Raw genomic sequence first — 21,034 nt, forward strand, 5'->3', positions numbered from 1 at the left:
AGGGAGGTCGCTGAAGCCTCCCTGCCCCGGGCCCGCACTGGTGTCCGCGGCCTCGGGCGCCGCCGGCTTCCCCCAGTGCCCCCCTCCCCGGCCTGCGCACGCACACACGCCCTCTCGGTGTCCTCCTGCGTGCCCGTCCGCGTCGGGAAGCGGGAGAGACGGGGAGGCAGAGGAGAAACGAAAGTTCGCTGTGTGCGCCGAAGGAGGAGGGGTGTGGGCACCGGGCCCTGCTCGGGAGTAAGAGTTTTGGCGAATTTTCGGCGTGCGGAGAAGCTCTTTGTTGTGTTGGTGGTTTGGGGTCCTCTGGTTTTATTTTCCACGTCTTGCTTCGAGATAGCAGGGTATCCTTGTCTTGTGTGGACTCTTCCTCCTGCATGGCCTTTGTGCTTGATGATCAGTTACACAATAGGTTTTCTTTCTAAATTGCTTCTCCGTTTCTTTATGCCCCTGAACTTGCAAAAGCTAATTCTCTGGACAGAGAGAGTTTTGTGTATATTGTGCTGACGTTCCTTTTTTTTGCCCCATACTTCTCAAGTACAATTTAATTTTTCTATTTCCTCCCCGCTCTCTTCCTCATCGTCAGTTATTTTTTTCGCTGGGTTTGATCACCATACATTTCTGAGGCGTCACTTGTAGGTTGAAGCAAAGCTGAGCATGCTTGCTAAGAACCATTTATACCATCAGCTCCCTTTTAATTGGTGTGACTGCAGGTCAGAGTGCCCCACATCATGGAATACCGCGATACTGTGTGCTACAGGATGCTGTGGAGCGTGGTGGAGGAAGCTGGAATGTAGAGCAGCCTGGATCTGAGCTACAGCTAATAAACCTTGGTGAACTAGTACAGCCTCAGTATAGTTGGCGTCTATGGCATAATATTAGTTCCAGCAGCTTGCTGCCGACATGCTTCGCTTGTCTTCGCACTGAGTGGCTGCTGGTCTTCAGGGTTTATGAACTTGGCCTCTTCGCTGCAGTAAAGCAGCTAAATTGTGTCCATGCCTGATTGATTCTGGAAGCAGTGTAGCATCTGTGCCCTTTCACACCAGAGCTGGCTGCCAGCATCCGGGAGGGATGCTTCACCTTCTGATCTTATCATAAGATTAACAAAGAAATACTTACATTTCTGTTAATCTTAGTTCCATTCCAAGAGAATTAATTAGTCTGCCATCTCCAGGCACAGTTCACATGAGGCACATGCCAGTGACATAGAGTTCTCCTTTACTTGATGCTGTGATGTTTGTATTAAGGCAGCAATCAGTAGATAAATGCCGTAAGTATTTAATAATTTTGTATTTGAGGTGTACATCCTGAGAACTGAGCTAAGAATGTGTCATTTGTTAAATGTGAGTAACTAAGCTATATATGATTTGATTATTGCATGTAATGATGTTTTTATAGCCGGAGAGGACTTTAAATAGGAAAAATCTGCCCATGTTTAAAGTCTGTTCAGTACACGATAGAAGAAAACATACAAATATGCCTTTGGCGTAGTGCAAAGGAGCTTCATGCTGAGAAGATGAACCAGAAAGATCTTCTTTAAAGTAAATAAATACCCACTGAAGAAAACCTCAGGTGTTTAGGTTAGGCAATGTCTCTGTTGTAGGTTTCTCTCAAAGTAGCAATGTGTTTTTAGAACACTGGAAATCAAGCCTCTTTTTAGTGAGGAAATTCATATGTGACATTCACTAAAGCTATAGCTTTACAGCTGAATGGTGTTGACTATTTTTATTACACACATTTTGTGTGTAAAATCTTCAGCTGTTTTAGATGACCTTTCTGGAACTGAGACGTGTTTGGTTAAAAACAATGGCCCTCTCTTTGGAATAGCTGATAGTTGTATAATAGCCATCATATGGTTTATGTTCATAGATGTCTCTGTATTCTGCTCCTTGATTTTTGCAGAACCATTACCATGAAGTCAGCAGTAATTCCTGTTAAGTAGAAGAAAAGTATATAGTGAGACAATTGTGTGATGATTCTATGAAGTCTTTCTGTACTTTCTAAACTCTTCACATGACCAACTGTCGCTTCTTAGATCAATTATTCTAAATTAAAAAAAAAGAATTAAAGGGATTTATTACCAAAAAAGTTTCTTGACAGTTGTTGATTGACAACTGCTTAAAGCATTCAACAAGATTTTAGCAAGGAGGAATAGACCAGATATTTAAATTTCTTATATTATACTCTAAAGTGTTGATAGAAATACATATAAGGAAGCCTGTTAAGGAAAGATGATAATACATTTCAGTAAATATTTTTTGAAATATTGCTTAGGAACTCAATTCTGCAAATGTACTCAACATTTCTTTGAAATTGAGTTTTCTACATTACTTGCATATTCTTAAATTTACTATCAAGAAAAGATGTAATTGTTAACTTCTAGAATCTTTTTTAAAACCCGTAAAAGAAAGTGCTTCTATTTTTTTGCTTGCCCACATGAAAAACTTTTATAAGATAATGAATGTATGGGGAGAGCCTAGGTAGATGTTCAAAGCCACAAGAAATGTTTTTGAACAAAGGCAGCCTTGCAGATTATCGCATATGATTTATTGGGTGTCCATAGCAAGCTATTCAGTAAAGACACTGTTACCTGTTGCTTGCAACTTGTGTATTAGACTATTGCAAGACCGTTCCTTATGTTTCAGGAAGTCTGCTTTCCAGATTCCAGTTTCTACTTAAGGTTTCCTCTTGATTTCTGGATGTCTTGGTCATTTCTTTGTTGTAATATTTTTCTTGGAATATCCTGTGAATAAAAGTCTTTGCTTCTTGCCCAGGAGTTGGGCATTAAAGCTTAGCTATAGAAAACTAAGGGTTTCTATTTGTTGATTTCTGTTTCTTTTTTCTTTTCATTGCTTAGAAACAAGCTGATAAGCAGTATAGCAAGAAGGGTATGTTTTACAGGAATTCCCTTGCCGCCACCACTGCACAGTTCTCCGTATGAATCTTTCCCCAGATGTGGAATTTGCATGGCAATTTTTTCAATCTTCTAAGTGAAAGCTTCTGCTAATGCAAATATCGTAGAGTGTAATGCCAACTCTTTTTATCTGAAATCTAGGACTAGCTGTACGGCTTATGTCAGACAATAAAAAAAAAAGTCCTAATCACCCTTACGTTGTTTCCTGCTTTTGTTGCATAGGCAGCTTAGACTTACTAACTTTTTCTTAGGGTTCTGTTCATAGTCTCTGAGCGTAGGTGTAAGAAACTAAGCTGTTACTTCAGGGTGTCTCACAGCCCCTCTTAGAGAAATTACTGCTCCTGCAGCACATATGGCAGAATAGGCAGGCGCCGTGTCAGGTCCTCAACTTCTACAGATTGTAGCCTGGCATTTTAGCACAAGCTGAAGTCTGTGGTTTAAGCAGTTGAACTATGTGCCTGTTACTCAACTTCTACAGCAAGGTGCTTCACTACAGGGGTGAAACAGGCATCTCTGAAAGGTAACCAGTTCCATTGCTTCCACGAAACCTAAAAAGCGTTTAGGTATCAGGGACTAAGAAAATGCATTACCAGATCTGCGGTTTCAGGATTTCAAACATTGCATTAGCTAGGTTCAGCTGGATAACATAAATGGCGATGGCATCAGGAATGGTTGGAGGATCAGCCTTCATTTTAATGCCAATTAATTTATTTAGTTTTATTATTGCAGAGAATGCTATGTTAGGTGTAACTAGAAGCATGATTCAAATGGGTGTCTTCAGTTATGTCCTGCCAGCTCTTCCTGCACTTCTTACATGTATAGGCATTCAGGAATATGACTATCAAATGTGATTTCAAATACTAAACCACCTTTCAGTTACTGTTTTTGTCTATTTCTTTAATGCGTACATAAGGATAAAGAGTTGGACCTAACAAGGTAAGTTGCATCTTCTGACCTTTGGGAAGTTCTGTCTTAACTGCTGAACACAGAGAAGGGGAAAGAAAATTCAGAACAATGTTGCATCCCAGCTCTGTGTCTGCTCAGACAGTATGCAAGTGTAAAAGATTATTTTTAGTATTCTGATCCCCCTTCTTAAGTAAATATTCAAAGTATTTAATTTGATTAAATAAGGTTAGTAATTTTTTTATAAGTAGAAAGTAGTCCAAGCTATTCCTTGTTGACATACGTTCAGATGCTGATTCATCACAACACATAGATGTGTGCTTTCATGTGTCCCTTTTTTATTAAAGTAGGTATGGATTCTTCATTTGTACAGATGTGAAATCGTTCTAAGCAGTAACCAAATTTCATTCGTTCAGTTACCACTACCTGAAAGAGAAATTTCTCAAAAGAGCAGGAGAAACATCAAACTCATTGGTTGGGGAAGCCCTAACTTGTATATTTGGTTAATAGTACTTGATTGAAAATATCTGTAGACTAGGTAACAAGAGGGCAAGTTTGCTTGTGTCATCTGAACAAATAGGAAAGTTAGCTTTTTATAGTCATCTTATGTAAGCTGAAGCAACGCTTCACTTACTAGACCAGTTTAGAATAGAAAGTACATTTAATTTGAGTGACCTGCAGTAAGCTGAAATACATTGTTCTTACAGCATGGGTGGAGAAGATGAGCTGAGCATATCTGAGCAGTCACTTGTGCTGAAAGGGGCTGTTCTTCTGCCAGCTATGTGGCCCTGCCTCTTTCCTTATATCAGCCCCGCCGCTTTTCTGGCATCTTGCTGAGCTGGATTGGCTCATTAGTCTAGCATAGGACTAAGTCATCAGAATAGAAGGAACACTAGTTCTTTTCCCGCTTCGTGAGTTGTGTCAGCTCACTCAGCTCAGCTCATTAAAGGGTCTTACAGGTTCTGGAGTCACGCTGGAGAAGCAGGAAGTAAAATTACCCCTTTCAGCAAGTTAGCTGTCTGATGAGACAAGCTGTGTTAATCTGCCTACACCTTCACCCTGTAAGGAACAGTAATTGAAGGGGAATCGTAATGCTTGCAGTGGATACTTGTACTAATATGTACAATGGATTCTGTCTAGTAACAGGAAGAGGTAGTAATGTCTATAGGAACATACAGCGCTGCACAAATAGATATGTTCATCTGCAAATTGCTGGAAGGTCCATTCATTCTTCTGCTTTGGTACAATTGTGGTAATTTTCAGTTTTAACTGTATGGTGAAAAGAAAGTCGGTTTGAAAGTGGAGCAGTATTGCTTGAGTGCCAGGATATACCTTCACAGGTTTTGTCTTTTTTGTTTGTTTTGGAAATCTCTTTCCAGGTTGCTAATATAATTTCTTAAACTGAAATAATTAATATGCAAGCAACTGTTAGGCAAGGTAAAATAATTGTTTCTGGCTAAAAAATTATTTTGTTTGAAATTAAGGACTTCAATAGTAAAGAAAAAAGTGTTCTTTAGATTGTTCAAAACTGGGTTTGTAATACCCTTTTTTTTTTTTCCCTCTCCTATTAAGGTCCTCGATGCCTCAACACTCAGCTTTGGCACTCGAGTCAGATGGTTTGCCATATGTTTTGTTGCTGGCATTGTGTGTTCTATTCTTGTAAGTAAAGGGTTTTTTTTCCACTGTACTTTATTAATGTTCTACCGTAGAACCTTGTTCATATTAATATTTTATATGTGATTCTGTGTTTGCTTTATCCTGCATCCTAAATTTTGTATCCATAAATTTAACTGGACATTAAATGTATGATTAGCATGTAGGGGCAGCTGTTCTGTAAATTATGATTTTGACCATCTTCCATTCACAGCAGAGAGCATTTTTATTGTAGCGTAATAAAATTTCTTACTAAAAGGTTTGAACACTGACAAAATACGCGCTATTTTTGATTTAGATTTGTGAATGGTGTACTAGGAAAGAGCTTTTGCTGTTGGTCAGTGTGTACCCATCTTATTTTTATTCTCTCCAATAAAAGGGGAAAAGGAGGGGGAAGCTTGAAAGGTTTTTAAAGGTTGAAGAAACCACAAGTGTAACCTGTCACGCTCACAAATCAATAGGTGATGACTGTGGTAGCATGTTGACACTTCAGAAACCTGCTGCACTCCTGTTCATCTTACAGTCAGCAAATCATTTGTTCATTCTTGAACTTGAGGTGTTGACAGGAGACTCGAGGCTGCAGTTAGAAGTTGAGATCTGTTAATTGATTTGGTCTATCAAAACCTGACACAGGTAACTTGCAGTACAAAGCGGTTCTTCATCTGCATGAAAAGTCCCAGAAGCAGGTGAAATAACATTGGGGAAGTATCCAGACATTTTTTTTTTCCTTTTTTTCATTATGAAGTAGAATGTTACTTTTGATGTAAGCTAGTCAGCAGCCTTTGGCTAATGTGTGTGGATGACATTTGCAGGTTTTGTGGAGACTGTCAGGCAGATTGCCTTGACTTGTAATGCATTCTGGTGGTAGGATGGAGAAACTTGTCCTGTGTGCATTAGTTTCTGCTTTTGCCATTATTTAAATGACTGCTGCTGCTCTTTCATTTACCACCAAAAGTTTTTAAACCAAGGAGACTTATGTAATGACAGGAAGAAGCCGCTGTGGCGGAGCAACCTGTTGATTGAGGCGCTCACTTAGAGGTAGTGACTCACTGGATTCTCCTGCAGGTGGAAGCTTCCCATTCTTTATCAAAACTTGCGATTTGTTAGACTCCCTGAGACCCAGAGGTAAACCAGAACAATTGCTGGTCTTACCTATGAGAGGTCTTATTTAAGTGGTAAGCAGTTCAATAAAGGAACTGGAGAATGGTATTCTTCATATTGATATCTATGCAAAGTAGAGTGGCACAAACTCTAGCCAGATGCTTGTGTTAGAGAAGGGGCAAGTTCTAGGGAGGGAGCTCAAGATTGGTTTGGAATATCCCTTTTTTAGGGTTGCTTAAGCATTATTTGGTTGACTCCCTCCCCCCCTTCATTTTTTTGCAAGTAGTATTTAACCAATATAATCACAAATTTTAGTACACACCACATTTGTGCTTTAATGCCTATTTCTGGACAGGTTAACATCACTCCTTTTGCTGCTATTTTTTTAGTGTTTGATCTTTGTGCCTGTTCTATATTACATGGTGTGAAACTATGAAACAACAAATAAAAGGCTGTAGGATCTTGGTTTCCTAAAGTTTCCTTCAGTTATCTTGAGCTTGATAGATAAGAGTCAAACCTCTGCTGCTGTGTTTGTGGACCTTGTGTCTTGGAGAGTTTGGAGGCACCTCCCTAGCTAAGCTTTGCCACATGAAGCTGAGAGCTGGCAACTCCACCTTCTCCTGCTTCAGATTATGGACCTTTTGCTACAGCATTAGGGAGGCCCTCAAAGAAATGTTCAGGTCATCCCTTATGGTCATGTACCTGATCCTTAGATCTCATATGTCTGCAACCTGGTATATTTATTATGTTCTTTCCTGGCCAAAATTGCAGGTGGTGTTTTTTCTTTAATCTAGTCTTTGCAAAGTGTCCATAGGCTTTCTTTGTAGAATACAATTACGTTCTCTTGCTGCTTTCCGTGATTGCTTGTATTGTGGTCTGTGCAAACTGACACCACAGATTCCCACTGAAATTGCAATTGGGTAGAATATAGTTGCTTTTTTTTTTTTTTCAGGATACCGTGTCCACATCACAGCTTTAAAAAAAAAAAGTTAACATTTTTTTTAGGTTTTTTTGCTTCTAGTTTAGGCTATATTTCTCCCTGATCATCATAGGGACTGTGATTAGCAGAAGGCTTTGGATTTTTTTTTGTGTTAGTGGAAATAAGAGATGCCTGGAAGTAAGAGTTCTAAAATATTTCTATTCAGCCTCAGCGCATATGGAGACTGCAAGTCCAGGGGGTTGACTGGAGGAGAAAGGAGGCGATGGATATTAGTGTGGCTTTATGACACTTTTTCCTCTGTGTGCAGCGGTGTATGATGTATACTGGGGCATTGTAACAAAACCGAAAGTGTCATAACTAGGCTATAAACAGTACAAATAAATGTTATAAACAATATAAATAAACATTGCCTAGTTGTAAAAATACTGTGAAATATAGTAAACCAATAAATTATTTTGCCAGTAGGTGGCAATAGAAGTATGCTGAATATTGACTACTACAAATCTGAGAACAGTATACTCTGCTGGTATATGTTAGAATGACATTCTTCATAGTCTGAAAATATATTTATAGACTATAAAATCTAAATAAATTAAATTAATTACAAACATACAAATAACCTATCTTTTTTAGGGAACAGCATTGCTATGGCTCCCAAAGGGGATCAAACTTTTTGCAGTGTTTTACACCCTGGGAAATATCGCTGCATTAGCCAGGTACGATTTCTTAATTATTGTTATTAGAAAAGTACCCTTCTTTTCATCTACGTTTCCATTTGCTTTTACTCTAAAATGGTGTCTGTTTATGTTGTGTATAAACAACATTGTTTTCATATTGAAATGCTAATAATGATCTTGTTTGTCTTACAGTTTTAAGATTATCATAATTGGTGAATATCAGTTATTCACTTGTTATTGCCCCATTGTGATGTCTTACGTGATTGTTTTGTGGACACATCACAACTGCTATCTGAAGTATGAATAACAAATTGCTGGCTGAATGTTTTGTACTTTTTAAGTCTTTCTGCCAGGTACAGAGATACCTCAGTTTCAGGGGCAAACTGGTAGTCTGCCTGCTGTGTGGATGCTTTGTTACTGGAAGGAGCTTTTTGCTTTTAACAGAGAGATCATCCTGTTTCTAGGAAAACTCTTTGAAAAAGGAGAGGTTCAGGAAATCCTCATTTTGACTCTAAGGCCAGGCAGAATCTAAAAATCATTCACAGTGTATTTTTAAACTCTGTACTTGCTTCTTTGCAGTGTTCCCCATAGCACTTAGTCTTAAAAGATTTGCAGAAGGGACCTCCTAGGATCTAAAACTCTTCTTTCACTGTTTGAAAGACATGTAAGAAACAACTTAGTGTCAATAAAGTAGTTTCAGTTTCTCTTTGTCCTCCTTCTCTTACTATCTTAGCATAGTTGAAGCATGGTCATGGGACTCGGAACCCATGGAGTCTGGTCTTGACTTTCATGGACTCTGTGACTTTAGTCGAGTCACTTAACTCTTGAGTCAAAGCATTGTTAGTCTGTTAAAACTCCAGCAATGTGACATTAACATTTGAGAAATGTGATGGTGTACTGCTTTTCCTCAACAAATTAGCTAACTAAGTAGTCAAAACAACAAAAATGTTTATAATGGAATTGAGTCTCATTTGTATAACTGTTCCATCTCATACTAAAACAAGACAAAAAGTTAATACTGGAGGTAGGTAAAACTGAGTATTTCCCTTTCTCTCCCTTACCTTATTCTTTATTCTTTGTTGTTGTTTTTTTGGTTGTTTTTTTTTTTCTTACCTAGTATTTTGGGTGTGTTTTCACTGCTTCAGATTAAATTAGCATTTTAGAAACTTGGTACTAATCAAGTCTAATTGTCAGTGAACTAAGAGGAAGCTTTTACAGACTGGTATTTCTTTTAGGAGAATGCTGAAGAACTTTAGTCTGGACTCCAACTAAAAGTAGAAGTGAAAAGACACCCCCTTCCCCTTCAGTGGTCCTTTTAGATATAAATGACAGGCAACTGTGTTCTAAGAACAGTAGGAAATGACAATACAGTCTCAAATTGACAAGGAGATTTAAACTTTTTCAGGCTTGTTTGCAAGTCTGTGTTTAAAACAAATGCAGTTACCACTCTTACTAGATAGTCCTGTCTAGCCTGTTTTTACTACGATTTTCTAGCCACAAACATGAAAACAATGATACTTACTTGATTCTTCTCTAGGATGATGGGTATATCTTCTACAGAATGCATTGTATATAAGAAATATCCTGTTTAAGTGGAGGACCTCTAGATTTTTTCCAGCCTTTCTGCTCCCTATGGATTCTCTCTCATCTCTGGAGAAGCTCTTGTGATGTCCGTCCTTCAATGCTAATCAGGCTAGCATCAATGCATTTTGCTTTCTATTATTTTTTTCTGCCTATTTTATGTGGCCTGAACCTTCCTCATTTTTACCACCACGTTTTCATCATCCCTATCCTTCCACTAGCTAACTGTTTTTTTTATTCTAGTTATTCAGGCCTCTTTTTTTGTCTTAATTTAATTTTATGTCCCAGCAGCCAAGATTAAAAAGTACTGAGAAAAAGTTAGTTTGGATTGCAGTGAATTTAAAACATTTTTTTTCTTTTGAATTGAGAAAACATTTTTTTTCCATTTAATATGGACTTTTGAGGTCTGTCTACGCAACTTAAAGAAGAAAAGCAAAGTGGAGAGATACATACACGAAGTTGCTGGTAGGGGGACATCTGGGTATGGGGGGTCGTGGGTTCAGTTTACTGCGTGGGACATGGATTCCCATATTTCTTCTATCTTAGAAGATGTGTGCTTCACCATGCTTATGACTGGTTTCAGGAGGGAGCTCTACCAAACTCCTCCCTGCTACTGATTGTTTCATTTCATATAAATAAATATTAACTAGAAAAGGAGTTAAACTAGGTTTCCTACTCTGTAGTAAAGTATTCAGACCACCACAAGGTTACAGGTGTTCTCACTCTCTCACTAAATGTTTTCTACAAAGCAGAATGGCTTCAATGACAGGGAAGGAGTCAGAATATTCTCATAATATAGTCATAATATACTCATCTCAGAATATTTGAAGCCAGATAATTACTCCTACAGTTGTGAATTCTTGGTTCACATTGCATTTCTTTGCAAGAACAGGTACAGCCTAGCATTGCTGATGGCTTTCATTCTCCCTTCAAGTTAACTACAGAGTAGAAGAAAGCAGGAGGATTTAATACAAACTACTGAAGTTTTTCCTTCTTTTTTGGCTTGCCGAGTTTGGGCAAAGAGTTAGAGCTTGCCTGTAATATTGATTGTAGCTACTCGCGTGCTGCCTGGGTAAGGAGTTTATTGTTAAACAGAAATTTTCTACAGAAGTTTGGTCTTTGTATTCTTTGCATTCTTTTGGCAAGTCAGTTCTCAGAACAGCCTCAACATGAAATTCACTGGACTTCAACCTGACAACCCTCTGCTATAAGTGGTAATGTTTTGGAAAGAATTTCATGACCAAGGGTGACTCGATATATAAGCTGTTTCCAGGACTACATTCATGGAGTATTTCACCTTTCATTCTAGCAGGTGTCTGTTGCTAAACACTGAAATGCCTTTTTTAAAGCCTTTGTACTCATCTAACTGTTGGAAAACTGGTTAATTACCTATTGTCTTTTGCAAAGATTTATTTGAAAGTGATTTACCATTTGTTTTGTTTTTTCCCTCCTATTAGTACATGTTTCCTGATGGGGCCACTGAAGCAATTGAAAGCAATGTTTGAGCCAAAAAGATTAATAGCTACAGTTGTGATGTTGGTAAATACACTGTCTTTACTTCCTTTTGCTAAAAAGTTTTCCTTTAGCCTCAAAGCTAAATCCAAGGCTTTAGTAAAGAGAGGTTATTTCTCAGTCCAACTCTTCTTTGTACTGAGCAATAATAGTCAAGCTGATGAGCTCTATCATAAAGATTATCTAACTCCTTTCTATGAGCTTGTGTTTTTGTTGCTTATGATTTTTTAACATGTTCTTTACTAAATATTTCTTACTAAATGCTAATATTAGGTTTATTCTTTTTAATTTGTTTTCTAAAACAATTTATTCAAGAACCAGGCTGGAGAGAGACTTTTCAGCTACTGTGAAAAGTCAGTGGTCACCAAGTCTAGCTTGACAGTTGTTTGTGGCTGCAGTTCTGTTTGTATAGCTTAGTGGTTCGGCACTGTCAAAGCAATGGAGAAAATTAATTTCTCTCCCCAAAGTCTGGGAAGCCGCATGTTCAGCTTCACACTTCTCCATTGTGAGGTCCTTGGCTCCTTCACTTCCATGACCATCATTTCTTCTTCCAGGAGGATGGAAAAAACCAGTCTCGTCCACAATCTCAGAATTCCTATCCCAAAACTCTGTACTAGGTAGTTAAAAACAAGTTTCTGCCCTTGCTGCTTCTCTGTTTTGTATTTATTTTCTCTCTTGTTCCTCCTGATTTGTTTCAGCTTTTATTTTTGAGATGTAGTTGGCTGTCCTAGTCTCCCTATCATATAGCTTTCTTTTCTAGTTGATTACAGCTGATGTGGATAAGAAACCCTTCATGAATTCTTTCTGGATGGCTGTCATATGGGTTGTATATTCTTTCTCTCACACACCCACATGGAAAAAAAAAGTTATAATCTCATTTGAGAAGCTCACGTTACCCACATCTTTTGGAGAAGGGACTTGATCCTTGCTTGGACTCCAAGCTTTGTTAAAGAGGTGACTTTTTGCCATGTCTTCCAAGTCGTACTAAGTTACAAGTCCTAGGGAAGTTATGTTTCACAGGTCTGCAGTAAAAATGTCCAAGAATATCTCCAGTTCTCTAGAGTCTGTGTTTGCTGAGCATGAATTCTCCAACAGTTTACAGCTGTGGGCTTTTTCTGGTCAAGCTGAGGGCCTAAGCCAGACGCTAAAACAGCCAGCACAAAAATTATTTGCTCTGTTATCCTGTCATCCACTGTGCTCAGACATGGTGATAAAGAAAATAACTTGCTTTGAAGGCTGTAGAAACAAGACACATCAGGGAAATGGAAAGAGAACAGAGAGTAGAAAAAACATCACAGACCCACCTACCTACCTGTGCAGAGAAGCTACCAACAAGGTTAGGAAAAGACAGAATGAAAGGTTTCATCTAATAGGTGACAGGAACATTGGATGAGAGCTAAGACTGTTAGGATGGAAAATTTCAGTAATACAGAGAAGAACTGGTAAACTTCCAAAGTTTAGAAAACTTTTGATGTATTTGACTATTTTCTTCCCCATCCTAACACAAAGCTAGAATTGTAGGCAACTCAGGAGTTACAGATACGTTTGGAAAATTTCAAGAGAGTCTGTTACTTTTATTTCTTTCAATAAAACGCCGCCAAATTTTTTTTCAGTGAAAATTAGAGTTTTGTTCTGTTTTCTACTATGTGTAATGACAAATGGAGGGAGCCAGGTGAAATTTAGTGGAAAAGTTCAAAGTGATGCTTGCACAAATGGTATGATTGATTTGGCATAGTAAACCATATCATTGTAATGTTCCATCAAAGGTGTATAAGTAGCTTGAATAAAGCTTCGTGTGAGCTTTTTCACTTGTGTACGGAGCAGCTGCTCCCTAGTGGGCTCTTCATTACTGTGAGAAGATGAAAAAACAGTGGCAGAAGCAGCAGAGCCTGTGTTTGCCAAATACTGTAATTGTGAATGGGTGTTTTTAATAATGGGTTGTTCATAGTGATGCACATACCTTTCTTGTCAGATGTTGATGTTATGAATACTAGATCCAAAATGATACCATGTACTGAAATAATAGAACAGCAGTTCCCAGACTACTTGGTTGCTCTCAAGCAAGCTTTATCATCTAAGCCCACCTCTTAATAGACCTAACACATAAGGCTACACAGACCTGGTTATACTCCTGATTCCTGAGGTCAGTTCCTGCCTCCTCTTTCTTCTAAGACTTGTCCCAGCCCTTCTGGCCATGGAGTACATCATGCTGTGCTTTGGAAAACACCACTTTACATGAAGTTCAGCAGATAGTCACTGTGTGACAGACTTTGGCTCTGCTTGTTTCATGAGTCAATTCTGAAAATGCTGATTACCCACTGAAAACATGAAAACAACTACTGTATTTGCTTTGTTGTGTATTTGAGTATTCATTCTGTTCTTTTTTTTTTTTTGTCTCTCCTTTCATCTCCCCCCAGCTTTTCCTAGTATTGACTTTGTGTGCTGTATTCTGGGTAAGTGAGAATGCTCTTTAGAGGAACAAAGTAATCTAGCTTGGTTAGTTCATTAATTGTATTAGAGCTTTAACATACAGTTCAGTTGTAGAGGAAAGATGAGCTTGGGTGTGTGGTATTTGTGTTTTCAACTGCAGTCGAGTTTAGGTGGAGTGGTGAGCCTGCTGGCTACAAAGCAAATGCACCCTTCCAGCTGCATGTGATGTGGATGAAAATACAAAATCTAGAGCATCAGGTTCCGTCTGCAGGCCTCTGGAATAAGAACTAAGAAAAGAAGGCTAAAATACACTTGCATCTTAGCGATGTGTACTTATGTCAGAGAATATCAGAGAATACATAGTGGTCTTTATAAACCACGGGTATGGAATATTAAACTGATTAAGACGAAGGAAGGGACACAGAACAAGTACCTTCAGGCATCTTGATTGAAAAACTGGCTGTAGTTACGTTCCATAGAAGTAAATATGTAGCTGAAGTGAACTTCCATATTTGCAGAAGTACAGTATTGTGAATGAAAGTGAAAGTGTTAGCATTGATGCCGTTAAGTGTCTTCAAAGCTAGAGAAGGTTTTCATAGCATGATGCTAATGGAGTGACAGATAAAATGAATGGAAAGTCGTTACAGTGGAAAGAAGTAGCAAATTAAGTTAAGACAAGGAAATTTAGGCATTGTCAGTTAACTAAATTTTTGGCTGAACAGGCTGTTGCAATTGTTTATAGACTGGTGCAAAAATGAACTAACTTGCAATATTTGCTTTATTTTTGCTTAGTGGAACAAAAAAGGTTTGGCGATGTTATTCTGCATATTGCAGTTCTTGGCAATGACCTGGTAAGATTCTTAAAATTCATTTTCATTTCTTCTCCCTGCCCCTACACCCGCATGATTATAAACCTCTCTATATATATGCTTCGCATAACATAAGAGTGCCCAAATGCTAGCCTCAATCTGTTTGGCTAAGCTAGGCTGTGTAACTTCAGCAAATCTATATGCAACTGTCTTGCAAAAATGGTAATTTTAAGTATATGCTGCAATGTGTGAACTTATTTGAGGCATTATGAAAGGAATATATATGCAAAAAAATTCTCATGCCTTTTCCTCTGTTGCGAAAGTAACTGTATATTCATATGCCCTGCTTTTGATTCTCTCCCTCTTTTTTGAGTTCTAACTAAATTTTCATTTCTGAAGTGGAAGAAACTAAATAACATTTTCATAGGGTGTGTCCTGCCCCAAGAATATTCAGTGGCACTGGGTAAAGAGTGGGTGAATGTGAGAGGGTCAGTTTGGTGCAGCAGGTGCTATGATGGCCATCCAGATGCGCTCGAGGGCTAGGCTTGGGAATGCGTGAGCACAGTTAGGTGAATGCTTGCAAGCCTGGCAGAAGTTTTGGAAGTTACTGCTTTCTCCATGGAGATACAACTGAACATACTTGGTCTCCTTGTCCCAGGTGAATTACTTGGTACTAGCTCTTAGGTGATCCAAGGTGACCACAGTTCTTGTTTGAACTTGCCCTGAATGCACGGTGTCTATACTGAACCTGGATCTGAGGACAAATAACCATTTGTTCAGGATAGGGACTGTTGGGCATCGTGCTGGGCCCAGGTAAATGCTTGATACTAGATAGAGGGAACATTGCTAACTCAAACTGTTCTACACGTTTACAGCAGACAGCTTCACATTTGTTAAGTGTCCTAGAGCTTGATCAGGCTGGGCATGAGAACAAAACATAGCCTGGAGGCTTGCGAGAAGCAAGTTGCAGAGGATAATAGAATTATCAGCTGTTTGAGTGTCACAACTGTGGCGTATTATTCATACTACTGCATGTATCTATCTGTATTTAGAGTTACATAAATAATATGATTAGGTGTATATTTGCATAGTAAGGTATATTGTCTTTTAAACTGGAAAAAGTTGTCTCTGTCATCTTGAAGAATACTGTTTTCCCAGAAATCTCCATTCTTTTTGAAACTGGTAATAATAAATTCTGCTTTTTTAAATTTATGTGCAATAGAAGTTATGAAATATATTTAAAAACAAACAAACAAAAAAAAACAAACCCCAAGGAAAAAGTAAACCAGGAAATCCTTGGCAGTATGTTTGGTTCAAGCATGTCATCTTTTCTCAGGTAAGTGTTAAATTGAGTAGATGATCTTGTTTAAAGTTTTATTACAACAGGTTGATTTTATTAATGCTGGACTGAAGTGGAATAATTGGGTTCTAGGAGAGACACGAACACTGTCAAACACTTTTTTTTTCCTCTTTTTTTCAGGTATAGTCTGTCATATATTCCTTTTGCAAGGTGAGTCTGCATAATTACTTCCATCTTAACAAAAGTCAGTTATCTTTATGCTAGGGAGGGGGAAGAAGTCCTTAAATTCAGTATGTGAAAAAACATAACCTCCTCCCTTTCCTTCTAATTTTTAGAAAATTACATAGCTGAACTCAAAGTAATGCTTAATATAAGCTTTAAATACAAGTAAAGTGCATAGTGATTATCTTTCGTTAAATTTCATTCTAGTTTTCATCACTGAAAATAGTTTTTGTTTAAATTTTCCAGTGATTTAAAAATACATTGATGCAATAGTGACTTTTCCAGTACTTACGTTAAAGATCATGTATGGGTTTGAGGTCTTAGTTAAAAGCAAACAAACAAGCATAGTTTCAGCTGCTAAGTCTACTTCTGAATTCCTCCATTTTTTAGGAGAGGCAAAAGCAATGCTTCGTGTTAATTTTCATTTTGGCAAGCTTTTCTCTTTCACTTCACTCTTGTGTGTACAAAAAGGGAACGAAATCTAGCCAAACACATAGTGAAACCACATGCGAGTAAACAAACTGAATAATCTTTTTTTTCTATAATGTTTCCCATAAAATGCAGTTTGGTCTTTCAGCAGTGTGTTTTTTAAAACAACAAAGTGCTTCCATGTCTGTATATTGCTTGATGAGGTTTTCTGTAGTGAAAGTGGGGGAAAAAAGAATACAAAATATTGTCTATCCCTTTCATCTGATACATTCCTGTAGCGTTTCTGTAACTTTGCTGAAAACTGCACTATGGATTTTTTTTTTTAAAAGCTTCAGATTTCATCTAGGGAGGATTAAGCCGTATTATTTTTTTTAAAGATAGTAGTTGATAATTACAATGGATTAAATACTTTAAGTGAACTCAGGCTTCAAACTGTCATCTCACTATTTCTGACATCTCAAGCTAACCCAGTCAAAAGTAGTATTCTGAGTTCCTATAGTTCCTGTGGCCATGTGACAGTCTCAGTAGGGTCATTCTTTTTTTTTTTTCCTTATTTTTTTCTTTTTCTTAAATGTTCTGCTCCACACAGAAAACAAGTTGAGCTGGTCTTTTGTTCCCTACCAACAGTACTTTAAGTTCTGGTCAGAAAAACATTAAGTTATATGCATCACTTGACTTCTTTGTTTTTATTTGTCTGTTAGATTTTATGAGTCAAAGAACTGAATTTTACACAGGCTTCTTTTAGTAGTGCAGTGATTTCTTTAGGGATTATTGAGTTATTTGCTTATGTGGAATGCTATCATAAATTTTTTGTATAGACTGCCTTTCTTATGGAAATAGTGATCTAAACCATGTTAAGTGCCAGTGAACAGTACTATGTAATTTGTTTAAAGTATGCATTTATCTTGATTTCAACAAAATTGTCCTGATTTAACTCTGTTAATGGTTTACTCTTAACAACAATTTACTTGTTTGTGGTTTGTGGGGTTTTTTTTCTTTCTTTTCAATTAATGGTGGCTCTCCTGCTGCATGGCAAAAAAAACCAAAAACCTAAACAAAAAAACCCAAAACAACAACAACAAAACATACGTACGACAACTTTAAGGAGTCATGAATAGTATTTTTCTTCATTTTTTCAAATTGACTAACTACAGAATACAAATTCTACTCCTTAACGAGTTGTTACATTTTTGAGAAAATGAAAAAGGAAGTAAAGCGAGTGATCTAAGCAGAATAGTCAAAGCAGTTTGTTTATTGTCGGTTAAAGAAATAGACCCCTGCGGATCTTTCACACCCTAAGGCTGAGCCAGCTCTTCATCCTGCACTGTGAGGACATGCGCTTTAAGCCCTTCAGCCTGTGCTTTTTTCCTTCCTTCAACGTGATGGTCTGACTCAAATGCGGCTTGGACTCAAAGCACCTGCGCTTTGCCGATTGTCTGGCTTTGGCGTGCTCCTCAGCCCTGCCCTCGCTGGCCAGCCTTCGGGAAGTGCAGCTTTGACCTCTGCTAAGCCACCGAGTGTGCTGCAGAACAACTCTTAACACTCTGCCTGCGTGAGTGTGAGCGGTGTGGATGACTTGGGCAATATGGGCAGAGCTGAGCTTGGGAGTGGGCTTCAGCCTTCGCTTTAGCTGGTGCTGTAGATGTACGCAACGTAACGATGGCTGTTAAGATCCTGCGTTTGACAAACTATTGGGTTTTGTCTTGAGTTCATGTAATATTTTTAACTACGTCGTGGTTGAGATGTATGTAAAGAAAATAACATACCTTAACTGACTTTTTTTTTTCTTTTTAAAGGGATGCTGTGATTAAATGCTTCTCCTCCTGTCTAGGGTAAATTAAAACCAGGAACCACTGTATGCTTTAAAAGCCAACTTTTATTCCTCTGTGAATCTTGCTTGGGAAACTATACTTGTCCACTTGTGAAATACCCAGTAACAATTTAGTATTTCCTTGCCTTTTGCATTTGGGGGATTAAATAATTTTTACTACAAACAGTTTTAAAAATACATTGGGTGAACTGTTTGTGTTTACCCTGGAACTTTTAGGCTTTTTTTAACAAAAAAGTACATTTAAATACCTTGTGCAGAGTAGTCTTAAAACTACCTTGCATGCAGTAACACAGTTTATTCCCCAGTGGAGGCAGGCCACTACAATCTGGGTAGTATGCATAAAGATTTCATTACAGTTCTGTCTAAAATTTGCAGTGTGCCATTTATGTTTGTATATTATTCATTGTATGCTTTTCCAAAGACAGAGTTTTATAAACATTGTAAAGATTTGGTAAGTTATATGCTCCTTTGAAATGTCTATACGTGTGCCTTATGGGAAGAGCTTAATGAGAATATGTGAAAGGTCTGTTTAAAGCCTGTTGGATTTTATTAAAAAGCTATATTTTAAACGATTTTTTTTTTACTTTCATACTTAAATACTTCTTACTAAAAGAACTTGTGGCTAATGTATAAATGCAATTTGTGAAATAAACTAGTTTTAAAGGTGCCTAAACTATCTTTTATTTAGGAATCTGCTATAGAGGGCTGAAAATTTCAGCATTACACTTGAATAAATATGAAGATACATTAAAAAGTGGGATATGCATATGACTATATCCAAATTTGGTAATTAGATTTGCAGAAGTGACTTTAAAACTTCTTTTTGTTAGTATTTAGACAAACTGTTCATTCTGACTTAAACTGATAACAGATTGGAGTGAAATACTCTAATACTTTGCCTAGCTTTAGTAAGATGTTCTTCCTATTTTTTTGCAGCTAAGCGCTATTCAGTTATTCAGGAGTAAAGTTAAATCCTTAATGTTTTAGCACAGGTTGGGTGTGCTTGATTACCTACGGTCTAAACCCCAATTATTTTGGATTATTTTTTTTTCCCCGCTAATCCACGAAGAGAAGAAGGAATGGATTTGAAAAGATGTGAGCTGCTGTGTCAGGAAGGGGAAAAATCCCCATCTTTTAGTATTCAGGTTCAGGCTAAAGAGATGAGCTGCAGTACGTTCCTGCTAAATCTCAGTGTATGTTGCACAAAATAGCAACATCTTTTGGGGAAGCTGTATGAAGGGTGACTGCACGGTTTTGCGGCTAAACTGCCAACCAAGGCACCCCTTTTAACTGATTAGTAACAATAAATGGCCAGTGAGGCATCCTTCCTGCTGGTGATGGGGGACCAGGTAGTCCTGACCCTGCCGCAGGCTCCTGGGCTCGTTAGTACCGTGTGGTGTAGTGATGGCCTCTCCGGCTCTGCCCATCACAGCCCTTGGGTGCCGGTGGACCTGTGGGCAAATTTTTAGTTCCTCTTAGTTTTCAGTTTGCGTTGAGGATGAACGCAAACTGATGTGCGTAGGTAGTGATGGATGTCATCCTGGAAATGACTCTCACTGCCCCTTCCCCTGTTGCTGGTACTGACCGTACCTGGCACTGGGCAGATCCCATCCCACTAGTCGGTGCTTCCGGAGCGGGCAGTTGTCCGCTCCGGAGTTGGTTTTGCCCGTCAACCACCAGTTCTGGTACACAATCACCTTCACTGTAACCTTGAATTAGAATGGTATTAGTCATTCAGACTTTTTTGTGGTAGATAACAGAGTTAACACTTAGTATTAGATCACCGGAACAGAACGGGTTCAACAGCTGAAGTCCAAAAGTTCCATGTACCGGCATGCTTTATATGCACTTAGGTCTGTTACATCATTCTCGTGGTTTTTTTCTCCTGAACATTTGAGGATTTACTTTCTCCATCTGCATACAGAGCACACACACTGTGTCCTTCTGTTGGTATCTTTTGCTCCTTCACATCCTGTCCTTGTTCGCTGTGTATGAATATTCCAAAAGTTCACAGCTGATGCATCCTCCATCGTATGATACCCGTTTATGACAGCGTGAAACCACAGATGGGGAGATCTCTACCCCTGTGGATTGCATACATCCTTTTGATGAAATTCTGGTACCCTAATTAAAATGGTACTTTGAAGTAACGTCTGTAGAACTTGTATGCCATGAGTTTTTAGACAAAATTTTTGAGCGGTAGTAATCTTGGATTCATCAGAAATACATGCTTACTTATTACTACGCATGAAACCTCTCCAAACCTCTGTTATTGTTTAGGGTACTTTAAAAGGTAGGAAATGACTGCCTTCTTCCTTCTCAAAAAAACAGCCCCAAAACAGAAGCATTGAGCAATGTGCTTTGCCTCAACCACAGAAGGAATTGAGGCTAGGAAGAAGGATCTCTGGCCTAGGCTCTTCATTACCAAGCCAGGCTGCTCGTGTCCTCAGAGCGGCTTGTGCATTTTGAAATTTCATGTAGGTGCAAGTCTGCTCTTAGCGCGGCTGACGGCACTCTTGTCCTGTCTGCCTGCCCTTGTTCACGGCAACTCAAGTAGTCGGGGAGCTCAGAGTATCATTAATGTTTTGAAGGTGGCCTGAGGGTGCTTAGTTTAGTGGGACACAAAAGCTTGCCCTTTCACACTTGGACGCTTGAGGACTTCGGGAGGAATTCGGAGGCTGCCTGCCCTCGGGGCTCGAGCCCCGCCGCACGTTTCCTTCGGGCCTGCCGCGGGC

At 38.6% G+C, this 21,034-nt stretch overlaps 1 protein-coding gene across 1 annotated transcript in view; it reads left to right on the forward strand.

Annotated features, from left to right (window-relative positions):
- The window catches only part of SFT2D1 (SFT2 domain containing 1), a 20,952-nt gene extending 1,988 nt beyond the window's left edge, over window positions 1-18,964 (forward strand). The window contains exons 2-8 of the mRNA XM_009329259.1: window positions 5,387-5,473; window positions 8,142-8,224; window positions 11,224-11,305; window positions 13,696-13,731; window positions 14,501-14,559; window positions 15,998-16,027; window positions 18,265-18,964. Coding sequence (XP_009327534.1) covers window positions 5,387-5,473; window positions 8,142-8,224; window positions 11,224-11,305; window positions 13,696-13,731; window positions 14,501-14,559; window positions 15,998-16,027; window positions 18,265-18,304 — 417 coding nt within the window. The 3' untranslated portion in view covers window positions 18,305-18,964. The remainder of the gene's footprint in view (window positions 1-5,386; window positions 5,474-8,141; window positions 8,225-11,223; window positions 11,306-13,695; window positions 13,732-14,500; window positions 14,560-15,997; window positions 16,028-18,264) is intronic.
- The last annotated feature ends 2,070 nt before the right edge of the window (window positions 18,965-21,034 follow it).

Source organism: Pygoscelis adeliae, unplaced genomic scaffold (assembly GCF_000699105.1).
Source record: "Pygoscelis adeliae isolate BGI_AS28 unplaced genomic scaffold, ASM69910v1 Scaffold77, whole genome shotgun sequence".
Classification (NCBI taxonomy): Eukaryota; Metazoa; Chordata; class Aves; order Sphenisciformes; family Spheniscidae; genus Pygoscelis; species Pygoscelis adeliae.